General features: G+C 38.5%; 1 protein-coding gene across 4 annotated transcripts in view; it reads right to left on the bottom strand.

Annotated features, from left to right (window-relative positions):
- The window catches only part of PRKG1 (protein kinase cGMP-dependent 1), a 1,417,535-nt gene that overhangs the window by 159,989 nt on the left and 1,231,299 nt on the right, over positions 1-26,247 (bottom strand). For 3 of the 4 annotated variants that reach the window (XM_027529231.1, XM_027529230.1, XM_027529232.1), the window contains one exon: positions 16,071-16,136. In XM_027529231.1, coding sequence (XP_027385032.1) covers positions 16,071-16,136 — 66 coding nt within the window. Of the gene's footprint in view, positions 1-16,070; positions 16,137-20,976; positions 21,180-26,247 lie in introns of those variants that run through there. The other variant, XM_027529233.1, reaches the window with a different exon arrangement.

The raw sequence follows: 26,247 nt of genomic DNA, 5'->3' as shown, positions 1-26,247 counted from the left end.
GATTATATTTATATTTTTCTGTGCTTTCTAATTTTTCTTAGGGAGCAACTAATAAGCTTATAATCACCTGACACCAACTATATAAAAAGGTAAAAACAAGACAAAGAAAAAAGGAAAAAAAACAACCCTGCGAGTGCAACACAATAAATAAAAGTTTTCACTCACCCAATTAGATTTCTCATCTAGATGAAAATATACTATCTTTCATTCATCAAGGGAGGACATCATCTTTATTACCTACCAAATCATGATTTGTCTTTGCATTCTGATTTTTGTTTTGATATTAGTTCAATTACATGATTGTAGCCAGGTGGTGCATAATATGACCATTACACTTCATCCAAACTAGTAAATTCTGCAAAGTTCTTCTTTGTAATCAAAGCTTAGTCTGGGAATACAATTTCAGTGTTATTGGAGCTGATGCTAATCCAATTCATGTGTCTATGCTGTGAGTTTCAAAATAAGTACCAACTGCAGGCGTATTGAAAAGAAAAGGAAAGTTTTAGATCTTTATGACCCAGCTGGGCCTGTAATAACAGCCTCACCAGGAAGTGTGCCTACTAAAGTAAGCAAAACCACTAAACTCTACAAAAAAAGCAATGGGAATATCTGAAGCAGAATTCAGCTTTCAAGCCTAGTAATTACACTATTGATTTTTAAAGTGATTGTTAAGCTTCTCTCAGAAACTGATCCTGGCATCTCCCTCCCTGCTTTATCTTTAAGAGCACCAGAAGCACTATAATCCCTTTCCCAAATTAATAGCCAAAACTCTACACAGAAAACGTATAAAGAGAATTCAAATATGAAATTTCAACTCTTCCCTTTATAATTGAAGAAATTAAGATTGATCTTTTAAATTAAAAGTTTTCACAGATTTTTCTTATTCATTCACACAACTGGCTTATGAATTCCAAAGACAATGCTGAGTCTCTGAATAACAGTTCTTAAAACATTCAATGGAAAAAAAATGCAAACCTCAGAAATATAGAAAGGTTTTAAGAATTAACGGGGAAAAAGGAATTATTTACTCCTTGGTGTAAAATAAAACAGTTGTAATTAACAAGACCAAAGCTGTGATTGTGGTATTTTAAAACTGATACACAGTGAAATCCACTATCATTATCCATTTTATCATCTGATTGTCAGTAAAAAAGAAAACAACTCATTTCTGTCAATGGACTTCTCCGTCTGAATATCTGAATACCGTTTTGACAGTCTGAAGTTATATCCTTAACCAGTACAGTTCATCTGAACCTGCTCTGTCTTTCATACTTTTGATCTATTATAGACATGTGCCAAGTCTCCCAAGGCAGAAGCAGTTTTTTTGTTAACATCTCACATTTAATTATTCCCTGAAATCTGCTTTAAGGCTCCCCTGATGGCTCAGATGGTAAAGAATCCACCTGTGATGCAGGAGACTTGGATTTTGTCCCTGGGTCGGGAAGATCCCCTGGAGAAGGGAATGTCTACCCACTCCAGTATTCTTGCCTGGAGAATTCCATGGACAGAGGAGCCTGGCAGGCTACAGTCCATGGCACTGAGAGCTGGACATGACTGAGCAACTAACACACACACACACACACACACACCCCAAATTAGATTTAAATTTAGACTCTTAAACTCTAGTGAGCAACCCCTAGGACTGTTGCCTTAGTCTCCTATTAGTTTCCCTGTTTGAGTTCATCCCATTGGAATCGATCTTCTATTCCTTTCCTTCAAAAGCAAATATTGACAAACTGTAGTAGCAGCTGTCTTCTGATGGTTCCTTATTGCCCAGAGGATAAATCATACACCTTTAGTTTGAGATTATTAGGATATTTCTTTATTATCTGCCCTCATCTCTTTCTAACTGTATCTTCCAGGCAACCACCTGTCTAGTTCACTGTTCAGTTCCTTGACACATAAATTCTCTTGTCTTGGTATATTCCACTTTTTACTGTACAATAACATTTTCAAATTCCTCATATTTGTGTCTGCCCTTCCTTTCACAGGAGCTATATTTACCCTCCTTTCTTACTTGTAAAATCCCTATTCAAACTTTAGACAACTCACATATCCCTTTGTCCTATAAGTCCTTTTGGATGCTAGAGGCATAACACATTTCTCTCAATTTAGTTCCCCCTCCCCCCCTGCCATTTTTATTTTTCCCATACTGAAATGGCAATTTCTCATGGTTTTTAATGCACTTGTGTTGATCAGGAATTACTCCAAGCAGACAAAGACTTTTCATACTGTTCATGGGGTTCTCAAGGCAAGAATACTGAAGTGCTTTGCCATTCCCTTCTCCAGTGGACCACATTTTGTCAGAACTCTCCACCATGACCCGTCCGTCTTGGGTGGTACTATATGGTAAGGCTGATAGTTTCATTGAGTTAGAGAAGGCTGTGGTCCATGTGATTAGACTGCTAAGTTTTCCGTGATTGTGGTTTTCAGTCTGTATGCCCTCTGATGGATAAGGGTAAGAGGCTTATGGAAGATTCCTGATGAGAGAGACTGACTGGGGCGGGGGGTGGGGGGTGGGTGGGGGGGGGGGGACTCTGTCTTGTTCTGATGGGCGGAGCCATGGTCAGTAAGTCTTTAATCCAATTTTCTATTGATGGGTGGAGCTGTGCTCCCTCCCTGGGGCCAAACTATGACTGTCTGAGGAGGCCTTACAAATAGCTGTGAAAAGAAGAGAATCAAAAGGCAAAGGAGAAAAGGAAAGATATTCCCTTTGAATGCAGAATTCCAAAGAATAGCAAGGAGAGATAAGAAAGCCTTCCTCAGCTATCAATGCAAAGAAATAGAGGAAAACAAGAGAATGGGAAAGACTAGAGATCTCTTCAAGAAAATTAGAGATACCAAAGGAACATTTCATGCAAAGATGGGCTCGATAAAGGACAGAAATGGTATGGACCTAACAGAAGCAGAAGATATTAAGAAGAGGTGGAAAGAATACACAGAAAAACTGTACAAAAAAGATATTCACGACCCAGATAATCACGATGGTGTGATCACTGACCTAGAGCCAGACATCCTGGAATGTGAAGTCAAGTGGGCCTTAGAAAGCATCACTATGAACAAAGCTAGTGGAGGTGATGGATTTCCAGTTGAGCTATTTCAAATCCTGAAAGATGATGCTGTGAAAGTGCTGCACTCAATATGCCAGCAAATTTGGAAAACAGCAGTGGCCACAGGACTGGAAAAGGTCAGTTTTCATTCCAATCCTAAAGAAACGCAATGCCAAAGAATGCTCAAACTACCGCACAATTGCACTCATCTCACACGCTAGTAAAGTAATGCTCAAAATTCTCCAAGTCAGGCTTCAGCAATATGTGAACCATGAACTTCCTGATGTTCAAGCTGATTTTAGAAAAGGCAGAGGAACCAGAGATCAAATTGCCAACATAGGCTGGATCATCGAAAAAGCAAGAGAGTTCCAGAAAAACATCTATTTCTGCTTTATTGACAATGCCAAAGCCTTTGACTGTGTGGATCACAATAAACTGTGGGAAATTCTGAAAGAGATGGGAATCCCAGACCACCTGACCTGCTTCTTGAGAAATCTGTACGCAGGTCAGGAAGAAACAGTTAGAACTGGACATGGAACAGCAGACTGGTTCCAAACAGGAAAAGGAGTACGTCAAGGCTGCATATTGTCAACCTGCTTATTTAACGTATATGCAGAGTAGGTCATGAGAAACACTGGGCCGGAAGATGTGCAAGCTGGAATCAAGATTGCTCAGAGAAATATCAATAACCTCAGATATGCAGATGACACCACCTTTATGGCAGAAAGTGAAGAGGAACTAAAAAGCCTCCTGATGAAAGTGAAAGAGGAGAGTGAAAAAGTTGGCTTAAAGTTCAACATTCAGAAAAATAAGATCGTGGCATCCGGTCCCATCACTTCATGGGAAATAGATTTGGAAACAATGGAAACAGTGTCAGATTTTATTTTTTGGAGCTCCAAAATCACTGCAGATGGTGATTGCAGCCATGAAATTAAAAGATACTTACTGCTTGGAAGGCAAGTTAAGACCAACCTAGATAGCATATTGAAAAGCAGAGACATTACTTTGCCAACAAAGGTCCGTCTAATCAAGGCTATGGTTTTTCCAGTGGTCATGTATGGAGGTGAGAGTTGGACTGTGAAGAAGGCTGAGCACCGAAGAATTGATGCTTTTGAACTGTGGTGTTAGAGAAGACTCTTCCGAGTCCCTTGGACTGCAAGGAAATCCAACCAGTCCATCCTAAAGGAGACCAGTCCTGGGTGCTCTTTGGAAGGACTGATGTTAAGGCTGAAATTCCAACACTTGGCCACCTCATGCGAAGAGTTGACTCACTGGAAAAGATCCTAATGCTGGGAGGTATTGAGGGTAGGAGGAGAAGGGAACTACAGAACTGAACTGAACTGAACTGAAACTGTGATGGAGGTAGTGAAGATAATGGTGACCTCCTTTAAAAGATTCCATTCATGAAATTAAGACACTTACTCCTTGGCAGGAAAGTAATAACCAATCTAGTTCAGTTCAGTCACTCAGTCGTGTCCGCCTCTTTGCGACCCCATGAATCGCAGCACGCCAGGCCTCCCTGTCCATCACCAACTCCCGGAGTTCACCCAAACTCATGTCCATCGAGTCAGTGATGCCATCCAGCCATCTCATCCTCTGTCGTCCCCTTCTCCTCCTGCCCCCAATCCCTCCCAACATCAGGGTCTTTTCCAATGAGTCAACTCTTCACATGAGGTGGCCAAAGTACTGGAGTTTCAGCTTTAGCATCATTCCTTCCAAAGAAATCTCAGGGCTGATCTCCTTCAGAATGGACTGGTTGGATCTCCTTGCAGTCCAAGGGACTCTCAAGAGTCTTCTCCAACACCACAGTTCAAAAGCATCAATTCTTCGGCGCTCAGCCTTCACAGTCCAACTCTCACATCCATACGTGACTCCAGGAAAAACCATAGTCTTGACTAGACGAACCTATGTTGGCAAAGTAATGTCTCTGCTTTTGAATATGCTATCTAGGTCGGTCATAACTTTCCTTCCAAGGAGTAAGCGTCTTTTAATTTCATGGCTGCAGTCACCATCTTCAGTGATTTTGGAGCCCAGAAAATAAAGTCTGACACTGTTTCCACTGTTTCTCCATCTATTTCCCATGAAGTGATGGGACTGGATGCCATGATCTTAGTTTTCTGAATGCTGAGTTTTAAGCCAACTTTTTCACTCTCCATTTTTACTTTCATCAAGAGGCTTTTGAGTTCCTCTTCACTTTCTGCCATAAGGGTCGTGTCATCGGCATATCTGAGGTTACTGATATTTCTCCCGGCAATCTTGATTCCAGCTTATGTTTCTTCCAGTCCAGCACTTCTCATGATGTACTCTGCATATAAGTTAAATAAACAGGGTGACAATATACAGACTTGACACACTCCTTTTCCTATTTGGAACCAGTCTGTTGTTCCATGTCTAGTTCTAACTGTTGCTTCCTGACCTGCATACAAATTTCTTAAGAGGCAGGTCAGGTGGTCTGGTATTTCCATCTCTTTCAGAATTTTCCACAGTTTATTGTGATCCACACAGTCAAAGGCTTTGGCATTGTCAATAAAGCAGAAATAGATGTTTTTCTGGAACTCTCTTGCTTTTTCGATGATCCAGCCTATGTTGGCAATTTGATCTCTGGTTCCTCTGCCTTTTATAAAACCAGCTTGAACATCAGGAAGTTCATGGTTCACATATTGCTGAAGCCTGACTCGGAGAATTTTGAGAATGACTTTACTAGCGTGTGAGATGAGTGCAACTGTGCAGTAGTTTGAGCATTCTTTGGCATTGCCTTTCTTTGGGATTGGATTGAAAACTGACCAACCTAGACAGCATATTAAAAATCAGAGACATTACTTTGCCAACAAAGGTCCGTCTAGTCAAGGCTATGGTTTTTCCAGTAGTCATATATGGATGTGAGAGTTGGACTATAAAGAAATCTGAGTGCTGAAGAATGGATGCTTTTGAACTGTGATGTTGGAGAAGACTCTTGAGAGTCCCTTGGACTGAGAGGCGATGCAACTAGTCCATCCTAAAGGAGATAAGTCCTGAGTGTTCATTGGAAGGACTGATGTTGAAGCTGAAATTCCAATACTTTGGCCACCTAATGCAAAGAGCTGACTCATTTGAAAAGACCCTGATGCTGGGAAAGATTAAAGGTGGGAGGAGAAGGCGACAACAGAGGATGAGAATGTTGGATGGCATCACCGACTCAATGGACATGAGTTTGGGTAAACTCCGGGAGATGGTGATGGACAAGGAGGCCTGGCTTGCTGTAGTCCATGGGGTCGCAAAGAGTTGGACATGACAGAGTGATTGAACTGCACTGAACTGAACTGAGACAAAGATTTTGCTATTTATGGCTCTGGACCTTGAAATAGGATTTAGCTTGTAATCTGTACTGGTTATTGATTTATTTATTGGTTTTCAGTTCTAAATTCGCCCTTTTTAACTGCTCTATAAAAAGTGGATTGGGTCATTAAATTTTTTTCTTTGCCAACTTGCACTGAAACTTTGCCACTGGGGAGATACGGCAAGAATAAAGCGATTTGCTTCCTGGCTCCAGTCAGATTGCTCGGATTTTGTACAACCTTCTCCAGGGTATGGCTACTACAGTACTTGGAGTTCAGCAATACCAAGCAGCCAGCAGCTTCCCCAGCACACCTCCCCTCGCATAGTTTCCCTGGTATGAGCAGCTCTCTCTGGAACACCTCTGGCATAAGTTCTACTGCCATGGCATCAGAGCACGTTACTGCCATCTAGCCAGCATGGCTGTGTTCTTCCCAGCAAGGGTGATTTCCCCCTGAGGGACACTTGGAAATATCTTGGGACACTTTCTGTTGTCACATTGGGGTTTTCGGGGATGTTAACTTGTATTTAGTGAGTAGAGGTCAAGATGCCACTAAACATTCTACAGGGCACAGGACAGCCCTCCACCAAAACCAACTCTCTGATTCAAAATGCCAATATTATCCAGTTCCATGAACAACTCTCCATAACAAGGTCTAGTTCTTAGTCTCAGCAGAGCAAGGTAGAGGGTGGAGAGAAGGATGGGGGAAGGAAAATGTTTTTCTTGAATCGTCTCTTAATGGCCTGAGGTCTGTGACAATTCCTTGTACTTTCTGTTTTTTTTTTTAGCATCCAAGATCATTTTATTTATTTTTTTAAATTTAAATTTATTTATTTTAATTGGAGGCTAATTACTTTACAATATTGTATTGGTTTTGCCATACATCAACATGAATCTGCCACAGGTGTACACGTGTTCCCAATCCTGAACCCCGCTCCCATCTCCCTCCCCATACCATCCCTCTGGGTCACCCCAGTGCACCAGCCCCAAGCAACCTGTATCCTGCATTGAACCTAGACTGGCAATTCATTTCTTATATGATATTATACATGTTTCAATGCCATTCTCCCAAATCATTCCTTGTACTTTCTGTATCCTGAATTTCTGCTATGACCTTTTGACTAACTTGATCAATATCTAAAACACTTTTAATAAGAATTTTTAAACAAAAAACTGCTAAGTTTTAACTAATGACCTACCAACATACTAATGACATTGAACTTCTTTTACTTTGAATAGAGTCAAATTTACCAAAGAATACTGATAGAAGCTCAGTGTGTTTGGGACTCAACAAATTAGAGGTGGAAATTATCTGTACAATAGGAATAGAAATAAGTACTGTCACATTTATACATTTGCCTCAAAACTCCTCAAATATAGACCAGGCCTTCTCAGTGAGTTCTCTAGTCAGTAATGCTGTATATAATTTCTATAACTACTTGCAAGAGGAGGAGGGTGTACAATTTTAAAGTACTACAACACGCATATGTGATGAAGAGCAGTCCCATTCACCTCTTTCTGTGAGTTTAAACCGTTAATACTACCTCTGGATATGGCCGTTTTCCAGTACCTATGTGCTTATTTTGTAGTTAGATCAGGCTTGCTCAGGGCATGCTATAATTCAACTTCCATTATTAAAATAAACCAGTGTAATGACTCTCTTTCAAGCTTCTGGATTTTATCTCTCCTGCTTAATAAATATTTTTTTGTAAAGCACACCAATCAATAATAGCTCCATAAAGAAGACAAGCCCAAATGATCACAACTGAATGATCACATTCTAGCAAAGTACATTTGTCTTCTCGTGTTCATCCTGCAAATATCCTCACATCACCCCGGATTTCATTCTAGAAAATGCACCAAAGTAAAATCCATTTAGACTGTGGGACAGGCTGAGGCTCTGAAAAATTTTAAATTCATCCCCCTATCAGTTAAGTAGTGTGACTACATGCTGTATGGTATCTGGAGTTCCCACAGTCTTACCATGTGGACAAAGACTGGTAGATACATAAAGATAACAGATACATAGAAGGAAACAGATGACATAGGTGGGGCACATGCCACTGGATGCGTGGGCCTTCATGAGACTGGCCTGGTGAGAACGGTAGGGTAAGAACAGTGCTGGAAAGATTCTACTGTCATCAAATCTTTCCATACGGTTCTCCCCGTCTCCCTCCATGACACCTGAAATTCTAAAACCTTCTGGATTTTTGTGATTTTTCAGTCTTCAGGGGTAAGTCCTTCAAATGTAAGTAACCCATAGACCATCATCATCTTCATCTCTACGTAGCTACTACTCAAATTAATACAAAGCCTGAAGTGAAGTCCTTGAGATTGCAAGAGAGAAATTAAGAAGAACAGGGACCAGGGCTTTCCTGCAGTCCAGTGATTAGGCTCTTCCACTGTAGTGGGGCACAAGTTCAGTTCCTGGTAGAGGAACTAATATCCTGCATGCCATGTGGTTTAACCAAAAAGATAAAGAAGAAAGCATGTGTGTGTGGCAGGGGTGGGGAGTGTAATGGGAAAGAGGAGTGCCTGTAGAAGAGTAATGTGATGAGGGAACTAGAGGTAAAGGGTGTCAGAGAGAGGAAAGCAAGCTGGCAGATGGCACTGGGAAGACCAACAGCGGAACACACTTCAAACCAGTATTCTTTACGATTTTGCTTCATTTAAAAGACAGGTTGAGCAGAGCCTGGAGGAAGATCAGAACAGGGCCACTGGAGGCAGCAATCAATTTTTTTATGTTGGTTAAGTAAGTTAGGGGTTAGCAAATTACAGCTCACAGGTCAGATTCAGCCCATTGACTGTTTCTTGTATGGCCATTAGCTGAGAATAATTTGTGCATTTTTAAGTGGAAGGAACAAGAAAGTTTCAAAAGATGAAGAATACTTCTTAACCTCTAAAAACAATGAAATTCAAATTCCATCATCCATACACCTTTATTGAAACAAAGACATGTTCATTTACTTATTGTCTTTGATTGCTTTTGCATTACAATGGTAGAATTGGGTAGATGCAACAAAGGTCATTTGGCCTACAAAGTGTGAAATATTGACTATCTGACCTTTTATAGAAAAGCTTATCCTATCCTTGGTTTAAGTCATGGAGCTAAGGCTTCATATTTACATACCCCACTCAGAATAAATCTCCTGCACTTAACTAACCCATCATTTTTGTGGGGAAGTTCTGTGATCCTCTGTTCCTCCTTGAGCATGAGCCTTAGTGAGTCTCACCCTTCACCAAGCTGCTTGTCAGAAACATCAATAGCACCCTTCCTGAGAGAAGTTGAATAACTACTATTTTGTCATCTTTTTGCATCTCTTCTGACATCCTAGGTCCTGGTATGGAAGGCTTCCTTGACTCCTGCCTGACTGGTCCATTGCTTATTCTACAGAGCCCAGAGCATAGATTCAGTATTTTTGTTTATTTTGCCTTCAACTTGGAGTTGACACTGAATAGCAATAGCAAACAGGGAATGGAGGGAGGCACCAACCCACCACAAGTAAGAGTAGATCTGGTCGAGGCTAGGATCAGAAGCACTATCATGGAAACTGACGCAGGTGTGGCTAAAGAGGCTACCTGTGGAGGACAGGATGCATAAACAGAGAGGACGTTTTGCTACCAGCACCGATAAAGGAATAACAACCAAAAATTTAATATAATTGAGTTTGCCCTATATTCTCAGTTTTCAGACCTATACTGAACTTGTGTCTTGCTCATCTCAGTAGCCCAAGTAACTGATACTGAAACAGGCATTCATCTTTATCTTTTGTAATGATTAAACATAAAAATTTCCTAGTCTGGCTCTAATCTCAGTTTTAATACCTAGCTCCAGTTTTGGTGTTGAGAAATAGTCTTCAGCCTAACAATTCCAGTGACTTTTTCTCTATGTCCAATCTTTCTTGGTAACCTATTTGCTCCTATATTTTGTATAGGTCTTGGGACAAGTCTTATGACACAGGAATTGATAGATCAGGATGGATACTGGTCCTGTTGCTGCTGCTGCCAAGTCGCTTCAGTCGTGTCTGACTCTGTGCAACCCCATAGATGGCAGCACACCAGGCTCTTCTGTCCCTGGGATTCTCCAGGCAAGGGTACTGGAGTGGGTTGCCATTTCCTTCTCCAATGCATGCATGCATGCTAAGTTGCTTCAGTTGTGTCTGACTCTGTTTGACCCCATGGACTGCAGCCCACCAGGCTCCTCCGTCCATAGGATTTTCCAGGCAAGAGTACTGGAGTGGGGTGCCATTGCCTTCTCCTCTCCAATGCATGCATGCATGCTAAGTCACTTCAGTTGTGTCTGACTCTGTTTGACCCTATGGACAGCAGCCCACCAGGCTCCTCCATCCACAGGATTCTCTAGGCAAGAATCCTGGAGTGGGTTGCCATTTCCATCTCCATGGTTACTGATCCTGGTATATGCCAAATACCCTTTTCTAGTTGTTGGATCAAGGATAGGTCTGGAGATTCCTGGCTGGGTGAAGCAGAGGACCATGGAGCAAAGGGGTGGGAGAAACACAAAGGGAGCTCATACCATTGCTGTTTACCAACGAGCATGAAAACGTTTCAACTTTCATAACCAATTGGCTGCATCTTGGAGTTATACAGTAAATGAGGGATACAGTTGAGACTCTTAGATTTTAATTTTCTGGGGGAAAATATATGACTCTTTGTTAAAAACAGTAAGAAAATTACTAGTAAATGTTCAGTGATCTCAATGTATCAAAAAATGTCATCTTACATAAACTCCTAACTTCACTAATAACTTACCACACGGATGAAGAAGTGGATTGCATAACTGATTATGGGACACAAAGATATACTTATGTTCACATTTATTTCTCTTCATGGATTCTAAAATAAGATATTCTAAATATACTTAGTTGTCTTTTATGTATTCAAGAATGTTATTAATGGAAATAGATTGTTCTGTTAGATTCAAATTTCTTTATGTCAATTTTCATGAATTTTAGAGTCACTGCACATAATTATGAAAATAATGTAAGAAACCAGTCCTCAGAGAATGCTTCTTGAGAACAACATGTATCTGTTTATCACTTTCTAGTTTGTCCGTGAACTCTTTTTTTTTTTTTTAATTTCCCACATGCGTGATTAGTTACAATGATGTTCTTTTGCTCTCCCTCTGGAATAATAAAGCATAATCACTGGCTTCCATAACATGGTACCTCAGTTGTAAATTTGTGAAAGAAGCTCCATGTGTTGGTAGTTCTAATGCTCGCCATCTGTTTGCATGGGTGAAGCCCTGGTGCTCCCTTAATTGGCCATAAATTAGGTACTAGCAGCAGGATTATGACAAGATCCTTCAGTTACAGTTTAATTTCTTTTTTAAGCTGGGATTCAACATTTGGTGGGAATCCCAACTCCTCTGATAAGAGCATAGAAATGCACTTCTTGAGCCCTAGACTCAAGCCATCTTCTCTCTATGTTTTAAGCTAGACCTCCCTCAAGGTATGTTCTCTGTATACACTTCTGAAGATAAACTTACGCTGAGCAGAAAGAAAAAACTACTAAATCCAGGAGATTCCAGTACCTTCTCTAAGAAGAGGAAGAGGCACATTGATTGAGCGCTCACTACATATCTTGTGCTGTGTGGGGACCTTGACATATATTAAATTGTTTGATCTTCGAAACAATTTTATAATTTAGGCATCTCCCACTTTTCAGATAGGAAAACTAAGACTTAAAATTGAATTGCCCATATTGTCATAACATGGTGTAGTAAAGATTCAAGTGTTGAGCTTTGGACTCTATTTGACCAAGTCCATACACTCCTCACTGCACACTATATATGAGTAGGTTTGAAAAAGAAAATGGATATGGGCAAAAGTATGTATGTGATGCTACTTGATGCTCCTTCATCTCCTGGGATCTCAGTCAACAGAACTGAAGAACCTACATTAGATAACTCTCAGTGTTCCAATAGTTTGTTTCCATGACTTGATTAATCTGGGCTTGAATATTAACCACAAAGCCTTAACAAGTTATTAAAATGTTATGGACTTCAGTTTCCTTTTCTGTTAAACATCCCATCTTCCAGGTAGAATCATTACAAAGGAAAGTAGATACATAAACTGATAGAAATACCCATCCATCCTCAATCAGCAGGCAAACGCTCAGCCTCACTGTCATTCTTCCCTCATCAGATTCCCTTGTGCTTTAGAGGGAAGACTAAGGCCATTCAAATTACCATAACTTTCCTTGTTTACATCTCTACAAATTTTCTACCTATTCTCTTTTTCACTATCTTCAGAACATTAAAAAAAACCAAAAACATGTTTTTCCAATTTCTCTTTCCCTGTTTGCTCACAATTTCCTCCCCTGTGGACACATTTCTATCAAGTGTCACCCCCAATCTCCGCCCTGCCTCTTTTTTTCTTTTTTAACTTGGCCACCATGGCATGTGGGATCTTAAGTTTCCCAATCAAGCAAACACAACATCTTAATCACTGGACTGCCTGGGAAGCCATCCTCCTCAAGGTTTGTGTAGAAGCATCACAAGGAAACTCTCCAAGACCTCACTAGTGTCTCATGTGCCCTCCCTTCTCTCTTTTTTCTTTGTTTAGCCTAGTTTCTTGAAAGAAAAAAAAAAATCCTTTGGTCTCAATGCTCTCACATCCTCAGTACCGACTCACTCTTTGCAATCTGCATTCCACTTTCACTGTTTTATTAGATATTTTTCTCCCAGGTTGCTAAATTTTTTGCCCTTTTCTCTATATATTCATGCCTCTCAGTTTCTCACTTGTATTTATTTCTGCTGATTATCCTTTTTCCCTTGAAATCTTCTCTCGGTATCTGAGGTTCCCTACACTGTTCTAGTTGCTGACATTGCAGTTTTATCACCGGTTTTCTTCCTCTGCCTCAATTTTACATGTAAGAATTTTCCCGAATTCTAAACTTGGTCTTTTAATCTTTTCTATTCTTTCATGCAATTCCATCCAGTTTTATGGCTTCAGTTGTTAACTCTATGTAAGCAATTTTTAGGTTAATTTTATGTTAACTCTAACAAGCATTCTTGTCCCACATTTTCTACCTCCTGCGAGGCACCTGTTCCTGAGTGTCAAACTTGTATGTCAAATTCATGATATTTTTATTGAATAATTCTTATGCTTCCCAAACTAATTCTTTTTCTACACTCCTTCTAGATCTTCTAAATTTCTTTTTTACCCTTTACATTCAGGCAAGTCTCAGCCCTCTGGGTTTATGTCTTTATTCTTACACATGCCTATAATGATCTCATGATGACCACTTAGATTTACAGACTGCTAACCAGATATTCCGGAGAAGGCAATGGCACCCCACTCCAGTACTCTTGCCTGGAAAATCCCATGGATGGAGGAGCCTGGTAGGCTGCAGTCCATGGGGTCGCTAAGAGTTGGACATGACTGAGCAACTTCCCTTTCACTTTTCATTTTCATGCATTGGAGAAGGAAATGGCAACCCACTCCAGTGTTCTTGCCTGGAGAATCCCAGGGACAGGGGGAGCCTGGTGGGCTGCCATCTATGGGGTCACACAGAGTCGGACACGACTGAAGTGACTTAGCAGCAGCAGCAGCAGCAGCAGCAACCAGATATTCTGTCTGTATCTTCTCCCTTTAATTCATCTCATATAGCCTTCTCAGTGTCTTAGTGATTGACACTATTTTGCTGCATAGAATTGTCAGAGTTACCCTTATCCACCATTTGGTGATCTTGTTGAACCAGCCCCAACATGTTTGTGAACTTATTTGTCACACTTTGTCCTCCAACTACCTTAATACAGCCTTACTTTAGTCAGCTGAAATGGCTTATAGCTCTACTCTGAGTACTGCTGATGCTATTCACTCTATTTCTCTTGCTGCTCCTATGCTTATAGATCTACCTAATGAAACCATTTATTTCATGAAGACTTCTCTGATTCTCCCCAGAAGTTGTCAACTCCCACAGATGTGGGCTCTGGACCCTTCTTACATTCTGCTTTGCATGATGGTTATTTGTATAAATGCCACAGTTCCTCTACTAGAAGTTACCCCCCAAACCAGAATTGTGCTGCTCCTTTAATTCTCTTTATAGCACCTAACAATGTCTTGTATGTGATAAAGCCTCAAAAAGACATTAATCAAATGAAAGAAGGAATGAATAGGTAGTTATTGTTTCTGGGAACCAGAGGAAGAGTATCTATTTCAGAAATATTCATGGGTATAGACATCATCTCGGAGAAGGCAATGGCACCCCACTCCAATACTCTTGCCTGGAAAATCCCACGGACAGAGGAGCCTGGTAGGCTGCAGTCCATGGGGTTGCTAAGAGTCAGACACAACCGAGTGACTTCACTTTCATTTTTCACTTTCATGCATTGGAGAAGGAAATGGCAACCCACTCCAGTGTTCTTGCCTGGAGAATCCCAGGGACGGGGGAGCTTGGTGGGCTGCCGTCTATGGGGTTTCACAGAGTCGGACACAACTAACGCGACTTAGCAGCAGCAGCTTAGACATCATGTGGAGAAGGGCATGGCAACCCACTCCAGTAAACTTGCCTGGAGAATCCCGTGGACTGAGGAGCCTTGTGGGCTACAGTTCATAGGGTCACGAGTTGGACACAACTGAAGTGACTGAGCACACACACACACGCGCGCGTGGCTATCATCCTGCAATGATGCCCTCTGGTTCCAGCGATCCAGCACAGAGGGGCATGCAAAAGTAAGATCTGTAAATCAAGTGGGATTTCTCTTCATCCAGAGTCCCCTGAGCTCAACATTCAACTCCATCATTCTGATCATATCTGCCACTCACTTTCATTCCACACTGACACAGCCTATTCCAGCTGTAATGGCTCCACTAAAATGGATGCTTTACAGTTCTTCTCCCCCGTCAGGCACTTGGCTTTTGTGATAATGTATCCACAAACACAGCAATGAGAAAATGTTTGGAGGCCTGCATCCAGGTAGTGGAGCATTTTATTCAGGCTCTCGGAGAGTCAATAAAATAATCTGACATTTTAGTCTAAACAATAAAGCATTCAGGCAATGAGACTAGCAAGGAAGAAAACAGAGAAGGAACAGGCGGACGTGTCGCCGAACAAACTTGGAATGGCTCTAAATATGCCTATGTCTAGGACTGATGGTTTCTCCAAAAGTGTTTTCCTAAATACTTCTATTTTAGGAATCTGAGGATGGAAGAATAGAGGAGAAAACTAAAATGTGCTCAAGGAATAGTCCATTTCCTAGTAACAATAATAACCACAAATGTATAGTGTATAAATATATACTATTTTATAATTATTATAATATACTATAAATATTTTATAAATTATAAAGTATATTGAAAGTACTAATAGTCATTATTTTCTAAAAATTTACACCAATGGCACTGGTTGAGAGTCTCCTGAGTAAAGACCACTTGGACAGATGATTTTCTCACATGTTCTCATCAATGCTCACAACATGATGTTGCATTATCCCCAGTTCACAAATGAGCTAACTGAGGTGAAGTTCATGGTGGTTTAAGTACCTTATTAAAAATCACAAAACTAGAATGGCAGAGTGAACCACTTCCAAGAATAACAGGGAATGAGAATCAAATATAAAACTTATTTTCAATAAAAAGATATAAACAAGTATTAATAGCTCCATGAAGTGATGTCTCATCCCAGGAACTTATGTGTGTCACTGATACGAATGTGTTATATGCATAAGAAAGCAAAGTACTTACTCTCTGTCGATCACAAGGCAGGTTACAGCTTCTGCCGCAATTACATTCGCTGTTCTCACATCTTCCCTGTATAAAAAATAGACAGCAGTTCAAGTAAAGCACCCTTTAAAAACAAAGAAAAGTGTTCATTGTAATTAATTCAAGACATTAAATTACACTCTTCTGATTTTTCCTCTTTTAGGTTTAAGATTTGTTCACGTTTCAAATTACTTTGTCCTGAGAAACCACATAACTCTTGTTACTAATAACACAGATTTTACAATTACAATCCAGCAGCCCACCAGGCTCCTCCGTCCATGGGATTTTCCAGGCAAGAGTACTGGAGTGGGGTGCCATTGCCTTCTCCGAAAGTTGTAATTTTCAAACTTAAAAGTTTCACTTACACAAATGAAACAAAATTTTGTGTCACCATTCCCTATCGTGTCTGGAGAGTTAATGAGTTGACTGGATGACGATAAAGACATGAATGAAGACGAATAGGTAAACTTTAGAAAAGATCTGCAGATATAATTCTAGAAACTTAAGTACCTAATCCATTTGTGTATGAATTTATCATTATTACCTTGAGAATTATGGATCTATTTTAATCAATTCCATGCTTTAAAGACCCTGAACTTATGTGGCTAAACTTTTGGCAACTTAAACAGTTACTCACCTGTACCAGAGTTTGTAGGTTCTTCAAGAATGTTCAACAAATCTTAATCACTCTGATTGAAATGTGTATGTACTGTCGCTTTAAAGCATCTAATTGGCTCTGCAGCAGTATCTATCAACTTCTTAAACATTTAAAAATCTGCTCTCCTTATCCAGTGGTCAAAGGTGGATTTGGTAAGTTAACATTCACATTTTGAGCTACTAAAAATGTAATTGTACCACTGTCATGGAAACATTAAGTTATACTTGAAAATATACTCTGTTTCCTAGAAAGGTAAAATGTCTAAGCTAATCTAATTAATGATACATATACATTTGAAATACATTACAGAGATATTACATAGGAAATACTATGGTCTTAATAACATCTTCTAAAAATCACAATTGGAACAGTATATGTTTCTAATATCAGGCTTTTAAAGTTTTGAAAATAAAGATGTTCCCAGTGTATTTTATTTTTTCAAAACACACAAAGTTCTCACACATACACCTGAACTGTAATTTTTTCATTGATCTCTTTCACTGTTGCTGTATCATGCTGTTAACGACTGCAGTTGCTTTGTAGTAACTATTACTATTTGGGAAAGCAGTTTCTCCTTACCAAAATTCTTTTCCAGAAATACCCTGATGGTATTCTCAAGCATTCATATTTAATACAGACTTTAAAATCACTTTCCACTTCTGAAGAAACCCACAATGGGATGCTAGTAAAGTTGTATCACATTTTTACATTGATTTCAGAAGAAAGACATTCTGATGATATTAATTTTCTCTGCAAGAGCATGGCATGTCTACTTGTTCAGATAGAGTATTATGTCTTAATCTTTCTTAATCTTTTTCACTTGGGCTCTGGCATTTTTATAGAAAAGTATTCTTCAGGCTTTTATATCATCAGTTTCTCTTATGGCATTGCTTTTGCATTTCTGTTTTTTATTGGTTTTATTGCTACTAAAGAAAAAACCTATTGAAATTTGTGTATTTGTAATCTGCACACCATACAAAGTCCTCTTCTGATTCTCAAATGTCTATTACAGTCCCTTCAATTCTCACTGTGATCTTCCCAGTGTCTCCCCAACATCCTCTACCTTCTATCTAAACTGGTCTCCTCCCAATGACCGAACATGTCATTTCCTTCTTGTCATGAGTTCTTACCACACGTTCCCTAAGCCTAGGAACTTCCTCTCCAGCTCCTTGACCAGTTCACAACTGTTTCTCCTTTAGATCTCGGTCCAGATGCCCCTGGCTCAGTGATGCCATGCTGAATTCACTAGATTGGTTCCTTGTTTGTCTGTTCTCATGGCCCTAGGTAGCTCTCCATACAAGTACTTGTCACAGTTTACAATTTATACATCTATTTGCATGGTCACTTAGTCCATGTTTCTAACCTCCTTTCACTAAATGTTATGAGGGCAGGGTCAATGGCCAGTTTTTCTCCCAATTTTATCCTGAATGGCCTGCATAAGAGGTGGTTAGTAAGTATATGGTCCAGGAATCTTGAACTCTTGGGAAGAATAGAGTTCAGGCTTTGGAGTAACACTGTCTTGGTTTTACAAAACGAGGTGAAATCCTCAGTTTTCTTGTCTATAAAAGTGAGAAGGATAACAGTGCCAATTTAATGATCTTAAATGCAATAAAGATAAGTTTATCACAATGCCCAACACACAGAAAGCAATGGTTCTGCCATTCATTACTTCCAAGGTTTCCCATTCACCAATGCCATCATGTCTGTCCTTGTGGAGGTGCCGGCTGGTGCTCTATGAAAGATTACTGCCCAAGAACAAAGTGAGCTTTTCCTATTCCATAGAAATAGATAGTATACTTGAGAGTCCACTATCACTTTTGAGTGTGAATTTTTGGTAAAGTGGACAAAACAGACAAATCGTCAATAATGGCCATAAGGTGGCTCATAAACTGCATGAGTAACTGCTTAGGAGATGCTCACAGCAGCCTATGTTACTACAAATAGCTGCCAGTGTGTTTTTTAAAAAACCCACCACGGCTTTATAGAAAACTAATTTTAGCTGAAATATGCTTCTACCTTAACAACTTAAAATTGTCCACAGTGTTTAAAACTATGACATATACAAAGTAACACTTTATTTTGAACAATGTCTCCTGTGTATATAAATTTTAAAGTATGCTTTCATCACAAATGTCCAACATTTAAAATTTTTATCATGTTATCTGGTCTGAATTGTGTATACTTTCAAAAATGGATGCTATTTCCTTGCAACAGAAAGAAAATACATATATATTTTAAAATGCAAATGATGAAAAATCAAAGATCAAGAGTGACATATTTGATAGAAACTGAAAATATTTTATTTTTAAAAAGGAAAATGTGTAAAGTTATAGCCTATAGTCAGGCTCAGCACCTAGTAATGTGACATGTATCCAAAAAAAAAAAAAAGAAGTGTAACATGGGTGATAAACAACACAGCATATTAAAGAGTTTGTTATAACATTTGCTATTTATTATCTGGCTCAGTGGTAAAGAATCTGCCTGAAATGCAGGTGATGTGGGTTTGATACCTGGGTCAGGAACATCCCCTGGAGAAGGAAATGGCAACCCACTCCAGTATTCTTGCCTGGAAAATCTCCTGGACAGAGGAGCCTAGTGGGCTCCAGTCCAGGGGGTTGCAAAAGAGTCAGATACAACTTAGTGACTGAACAAGAAATATCAGGAAACATATTAAATAATTTGCACAAATCTCAGTTAATACATATAACAGAGGGTATTTTACCTGAAATTTACACATGGGGATATATGTAATACACCAAAAAACAGACATAGCTAATGAGTTGCTGTCCTGGAATTTGAACAAAGAACTGTCTGGTCCCAAAGTACATGTTCTTTTATCATCAGTTCACTACCTATACCCTCTGCTATAAGATTTTAAATTAACAACTATCCTAAATTCATTCTAATGCTTAGGATGACATCTAAGCAGTAAGCACTCCTGACTCTCTGTCCATCATTATAAAATTATATTTAATTATTAATAAAGCAGCATTAATACGTTAATGGGTGCCCAACTGCAAAGCTAAATCAATAAACCAGTTTGATTCTCATGTTATTAGAACTCCTATCTGTAGTTACGTCTTAACCCTGCTATGCTGCTTTATAACAATGTTTTATGACAATAGAAAATCATTCAACGCCAAGTCCATTCAATGCCAAATTCCTGTTGCCATTACACTATTATTGAATTTTTACTATTGAGATAGATGTTTAATGCCACCATGCTTGTCTATGCAGGTGTCTGGAAATGCCATCCCTGTGAGAGAAAAATGCCATCTGACATAGTATTGACACATATTCATCCCCTATTTTATGAGATATTATAGAAACTTCTGATAAGAAAAGAAGATAAGCCAATACTGTGATTTACTATGTGTGCTTATTTCCTTTATTGGACCAAGGACTAAAGTAAAAGCAAATATCCTTTGGACTGAGATATGAAATAGTAAATACTCATATAACAGAAAGCTCCTAATAGCTCCATGTCTTTATGAAACTTATATCTGTCTATACATAGCTGTTATGATACTGGTTTCACACAGAACATCTACCAGTGTCTCAGAGGCTTCATGTAATACTAGCTTAGACATGCAGAAAAGGAGACAGGGGGAAAGAAAGAAGAAAGAGGGAGATGGTGTGACTTAAAAAAAAACAACTGAGCATTCTTTCAGTTTTACTTTTTGGCATATCAGGCTATTTGATAATTTCTAATAGACTAATACATGAGACTTTGAAAATACATTGGCCACAAGAGAATTTTATAAACAAAATTATAAGATAATATCTAACATACTGAAAACTTTCACAAACACACATAGCCTCTGAACACAGCATACTTCTTTATATAGAAGTAAAGGCACGTGTATCTCCCTAATAGTCTAGGTCTAACTTGCACGAAGTCAGACATGACTGACGTCACTTAGCAGCAGTAGCAGCAGCAGCATGCATGTTGAATTTAAAAATAAAAATCTCATATTCATTTATTTCTGTACTTGTATATTAGTTTATTTCAGCATGACAATAACTATGAACAACTGCAGAAGTAGCTACTATTTGGCAGATTAATAGATATTACACAAACTTGCTACTGATTAATGAACAAAGCTGTGAGGTTTAGTAGTGTTCTTTTCTTAAGCATTTTTGGAGGAGTTAGAAATTCCTTTCAATGAAATCATAGAGCATGAACAATCATCCCCAAATAGTTGCAAATACAGTTTTCTGTGCACTGACTCGGATAGTCTTTGAACTTCATCACTGGAATCTTCATCATCGCTGTATCCCAGTGTAGAGTCACCGTCAGTATCTGAATAATCCATAGCAAGAGTTTACATTCACTCTTCTCTTTCAGAAGCAATTCTCTTGTGTCTCATGGCCGCTAGGAAACTCTATAGTGCATTGATATATCTCTGAGAACAAACACAGAGTGTGTGAGGCCAAAGCAGAATGTAGTTCATGCAAAGTAACTAACTGTGCCAGCAGGAGCTCTCCCTTTTCAGCTCTAGAGCAATGTGACTGCTGTCATCAGAGTCCTGGCATTCCCTCGGTGCCAGCCTTGACAGAAATTGACACTTCTCCAATAGCTCATGAACTTAAGGCAACTGTGGGTCAGAGCCCTTCATTCTCAGTCAAGTGCTTCAGACAGCATCCATAGTTACATTTAGGACAAAATAAATCCTATTCATCTCAAAATCAAGGGCAATCTTACTATAACATGTAGGATATTCAAAACTGATGGGCTATGAAAAGCATCAAAGAGTCACTTGAAATTAGACTTTGAATTAATTATGAACTAGAATTGTAGAATTTGTGGCAAGTTCAGCTGTGCTATTCAAAAGTTTGGTTCCTGAGCAGATAAGTATTGTGAGGAAAAAAGAAAAAAAAAAAAACTGTATCAGGTCATTCACTGACTCTATCTACTTCCTACCATTATTCCAACATGATTTATAACTCCAGTACTCCCAACAGAACACGAATACTAAGTGTAACATGAACTAATACATACAAAAATACGTGTCTTCTTATCAAGCGTGGCATAGAGTTAATAACCAGTAAATGTTAACTGTCATCATTGTCACTTTAAGATCCTCTGACATCTAGAAAGCACGATACTCTTTTGCATATAGTTTTTCTCATGAAGTCTTTTCTAAATTTCTATAATAAACCAGTCTCCCATTTGTTTTCGGACGCTACCTTTTCAGTCTGTTTTCCTGAATCCTCTTGGTTCACTAGAAAACTGGTGTCTCTTCAAAATTCTCCTTTTGGCCTTTTCATTGCTCTAACTTTTCTTATTGGGGAGCTCTCTATGGCATCAGCTGTTAGTTTTGTATTAATGACTTCTAAGTCTTAATTTCTAAGTTTACTTTTCTTCTACTGGACACCCTTGTCTGAAAGTTCCACTGCAACCTTGAATTCAAACCTGATTCATTTTCTTTTAACCTCAAAACCACTGTTTTCCTTGTGTTTCCTATCTTGGCAAATGACATCACCATTCTTATATTTGCTTAGCCTCAAAAATTAGATTTTTTTTTTTTTTACTTTCCTTTATCCATCATTGGCTCTGATTGATTATATTGGTTCCATCTTTGCCTTTTCTCTTACATCCATTCTTCGTTTGCATTCTCAGAGCCACTGCTTTACTTTGGGCTATCACTATCTCTACCCTGGAATGTTGATCTGGCCTTATAACTGATCTCCTTGCCACCACACTCTCCCTTCTCTAAGCCACATCTCATTTTTCTGCACATTTCCAAATATAAGTCCAGTCATGTCAATTCTTTGCATGAGAATTTTCAACAGAAAGAAGTTTCTACACTTTCATTTAGAGTCTGAGGTCCTCCACCAATTGACCTATGATCTTTCCAGGCACTATACAGACTGTCCTCTGCTGCACCTACAGCAAATAACTGTTTCCTTACAATATGCCAGCTCTCATCTTCATTCTTATACACAGATGGCTCCTCTGACAACCCTCTACTCTAGTTCAAACTTTCATCAATGCAGACTTCCATGATCTTTCATTAGCTTTTTCAAGATGGAAAAATCCACAAAAGAAATATATCTACAAATTAATTATAGAAATATATATACATATAGTTAAACCAACAAAAAAGAGAGGAAATAGAAAAATACTATAATGCCACCGGCCAGGAGATAATTAAGTTTAACACCATTGTGAATATTTTAAAAAAACTTTATTATTCTTAAGTATTCACATTTCTCATGAATATAATAAGTCAATATTTACTTTAACAAATATTTACTGAAGGCTATTATATTCTAAATGTATGAATGCTATGGTCCACTGGGGATGAAGTTAAATTAGTAGGCAAATGTATAATTGAATATGCTGATCAAATAGCATGCTAATAGAGATATTAATAATAATAGGTAGGACATCATCTAGCAAATAAGATGACAGCCTTTATGAGGACATTAAAAATTAAGACCCACTCCCAAATGAGTTGAGTTAGCAAAATGAGTCAGGAAATGTATTTTCTATGGGAAAAAAAATATGCAATAACCCTGGGGTAGGAAATAGCTACTATAAAACAAATAAGGTTGGAATTCAGGGATTGAGGAAAAGGCAAGGACCACGAGAAACCAGAAAGGAAGGCAGGAACCCCCATCCAGATCCTGTAGACTCGTTCAAGGATCTACTTTTCAAAAGAGACTAACTGAAACTTTTTTCTTTTAACATATTAATAAAATCTTAAAAATTAGTTGGAAATCACAAGCTTAGAGGAAACAATTACTATGAAATAAAATAACAAGGAAACAATTTTAGATGAGTATTTTTAAAATGCCGACATCCTTTCCACTTAACTAAAGTAAATGTTACTGTATGGAAGTCCGCATATTAAAGAATATATCTAAACAGAAAATATGATCTCTGTCCCTTAGAACCTTGTACAATATAGGAGTAATGAAACAAACTAATGCATAGAAATCAGTGTATTATCAGGGATATTTACCAACTCATGACAAAGACTTGAGTTTATACTCTATACACCTGTTAGAATGCTCCCAAGGCAGTCTCTGGTTTTTCATTGATAACAGAGACTTATGACATGAGCTCAAAGAGGATGTTTCTCTAGGCAGAACAACAATAAGTATTATCCATAAAGTAACTCCATTTCATTCTTTCTGGTAACACAGGTGCATATTTCCATTCACTGTATTATCCCACTTTCTGAGAGAATGCAAATCCTTATAGATCTATACCCATGGAAGGTCACAATAAATGAAGTTATGAATTTGAAAGAATTCAATTTTCACATTCGTTCATATTACTTCTGCTGGGATGATGGCATAATGAATTTTTGATGTGACTTAGGAACTCTGCATTCTGTGGCATGATTCAATAACAATGAACATAGACATTTATTAGGCTGAACCAAAGAAATTGCTGTTTTTGCAGGTTAAGATGGCCAATTATTGGCAATTTCATGATCCAATCTAACACATGGAATTAGTGAAAGTGAAAGGGATATAAAACAATGACAGAAGACTGTATATTGCTATTTCTTTCCTGCTGTGCTCCCTATGTGACATAAACTGAACTGACTTCAGTAGTAATCTGTATTGTTTCCATATTCCATGTATGAATCCTCTGAATGTTGACATGATTGATGGTTCTTGTTCTTCCATCTAATCATCAAAGATAATTCTCTGTCCATTCCAACTAGGATAAGAAATAACTATATAAGAAATTCTGAGTCTTAGTGTTTTGTTGTTGTTATTGCTAGAGTAAAAATGGCATTTAGTTTGTGCTCTGGTTTCAAATATTAAACTCTTTGGTAAAGTCTTACAAATTTAAAGAATGTCTCCTTGAGTGTATTTTCTGGAGAGAAAGACAGCTTATTCTCATTTTTGCTTGTTATTATTTTATCAGTTGTTTAGAAGTACAGATTTAGATATTATATTGCCATTATTTTCTTAGGGGTCTATTTGGTCTATTTTTGGATGATTTACAGGTATTTTTCTGGGGTTCAAAATCACTACAGATGGTGACTGCAGCTATGAAATTAAAAGACGCTTACTCCTTGGAAGGAAAGTTATGACCAACCTAGGTAGCATATTCAAAAGCAGAGACATTACTTTGCCAACAAAGGTCCGTCTAGTCAAGGCTATGGTTTTTCCTGTGGTCATGTATGGATGTGAGAGTTGGACTGTGAAGAAGGCTGAGCGCCGAAGAATTGATGCTTTTGAACTGTGGTGTTGGAGAAGACTCTTGAGAGTCCCTTGGACTGCAAGGAGATCCAACCAGTCCATTCTGAAGGAGATCAGCCCTGGGATTTCTTTGGAAGGAATGATGCTAAAGCTGAAACTCTGGTACGTTGGCCACCTCATGCGAAGAGTTGATTCATTGGAAAAGACTCTGATGCTGGGAGGGACTGGGGGCAAGAGGAGAAGGGGACGACAGAGGATGAGATGGCTGGATGGCATCACTGACTCGATGGATGTGAGTCTGAGTGAACTCCTGGAGTTGGTGATGGACAGGGAGGCCTGGCGTGCTGCAATCATGGGGTCGCAAAGAGTAGGACAGACTGAGCGACTGATCTGATCTGATCTGAATAGGTATTTTAATTTAGGAGGAAAAATAAAGAATTTTGCTCTAATAAAATAGAAAAAAACTTAAACCTGGAGTACAACATAATAGATGTTCTATTCATTTAATCAAATCAAACACTCTCTTCTTAACACTATATGTCCTCTTATTTGAACCATACTTCATAATATAATATGGATTAAGATAAATCTAATTGGTGTCTTATCTTTTCAGATAGTGATGCATGTAATTTTGTAACGTAACTGGCCAAACACAGTTTGAATTTTGGGAAAAGACATTAGGAGAGTCAAATTATTCCATGGTGTTTCATGGGTCATAAATACTTTCAAGAATAAAGCAATTCATGGTATATTCCTTTTCCTTTGTTTCTAGTGTATTTGATGGAGCTAAAAAATGATTCAATTTTTCATATTTTTAAAGTACAGGAAAGAATATATTCAAATGATGACTGGAAATTAAGTACCAGTAAACTTCAATTGATGCATGTTTGAAATGATGTTGATTTCCTTGGTCACATATTTCAAAGGACTGTTGCCTTTTTAAAGTGCCTTCAAGTCAGGAGTGTGTCCTTTCCTATTAAGAATTCTAGACAACATGCCAGAAGAGTGTCTCCTATTTCTGGTTCTATTGCCAACTTTAGTGAGTGACCTTGAGAAAATGACTCTGTTTCATTTTTCAGATGTGAAATGGAGATTGAAATCAGTGCTCTGTTCTCTTCTATAATTTGTTTTACCAACATGGACACTTTTTAAAAGATCAAATTATCATGGTTCTCAATGCTCCTGAGACAATTTATCCCAAACCTAAGGATGTTTCTTTAGATTAAAAAAAAAAAAAAAGGGTATTATCAGCCTGCAATTGTGATCTACTTTCCAAATATGTAAGTGGCATATTATGCTATTAATTTTCATATTAGCATTTTTTATCCAAGA

This window comes from Bos indicus x Bos taurus, chromosome 26 (assembly GCF_003369695.1).
Source record: "Bos indicus x Bos taurus breed Angus x Brahman F1 hybrid chromosome 26, Bos_hybrid_MaternalHap_v2.0, whole genome shotgun sequence".
NCBI lineage: Eukaryota > Metazoa > Chordata > Mammalia > Artiodactyla > Bovidae > Bos > Bos indicus x Bos taurus.
This window is presented reverse-complemented; position numbering and strand designations above follow the sequence as displayed.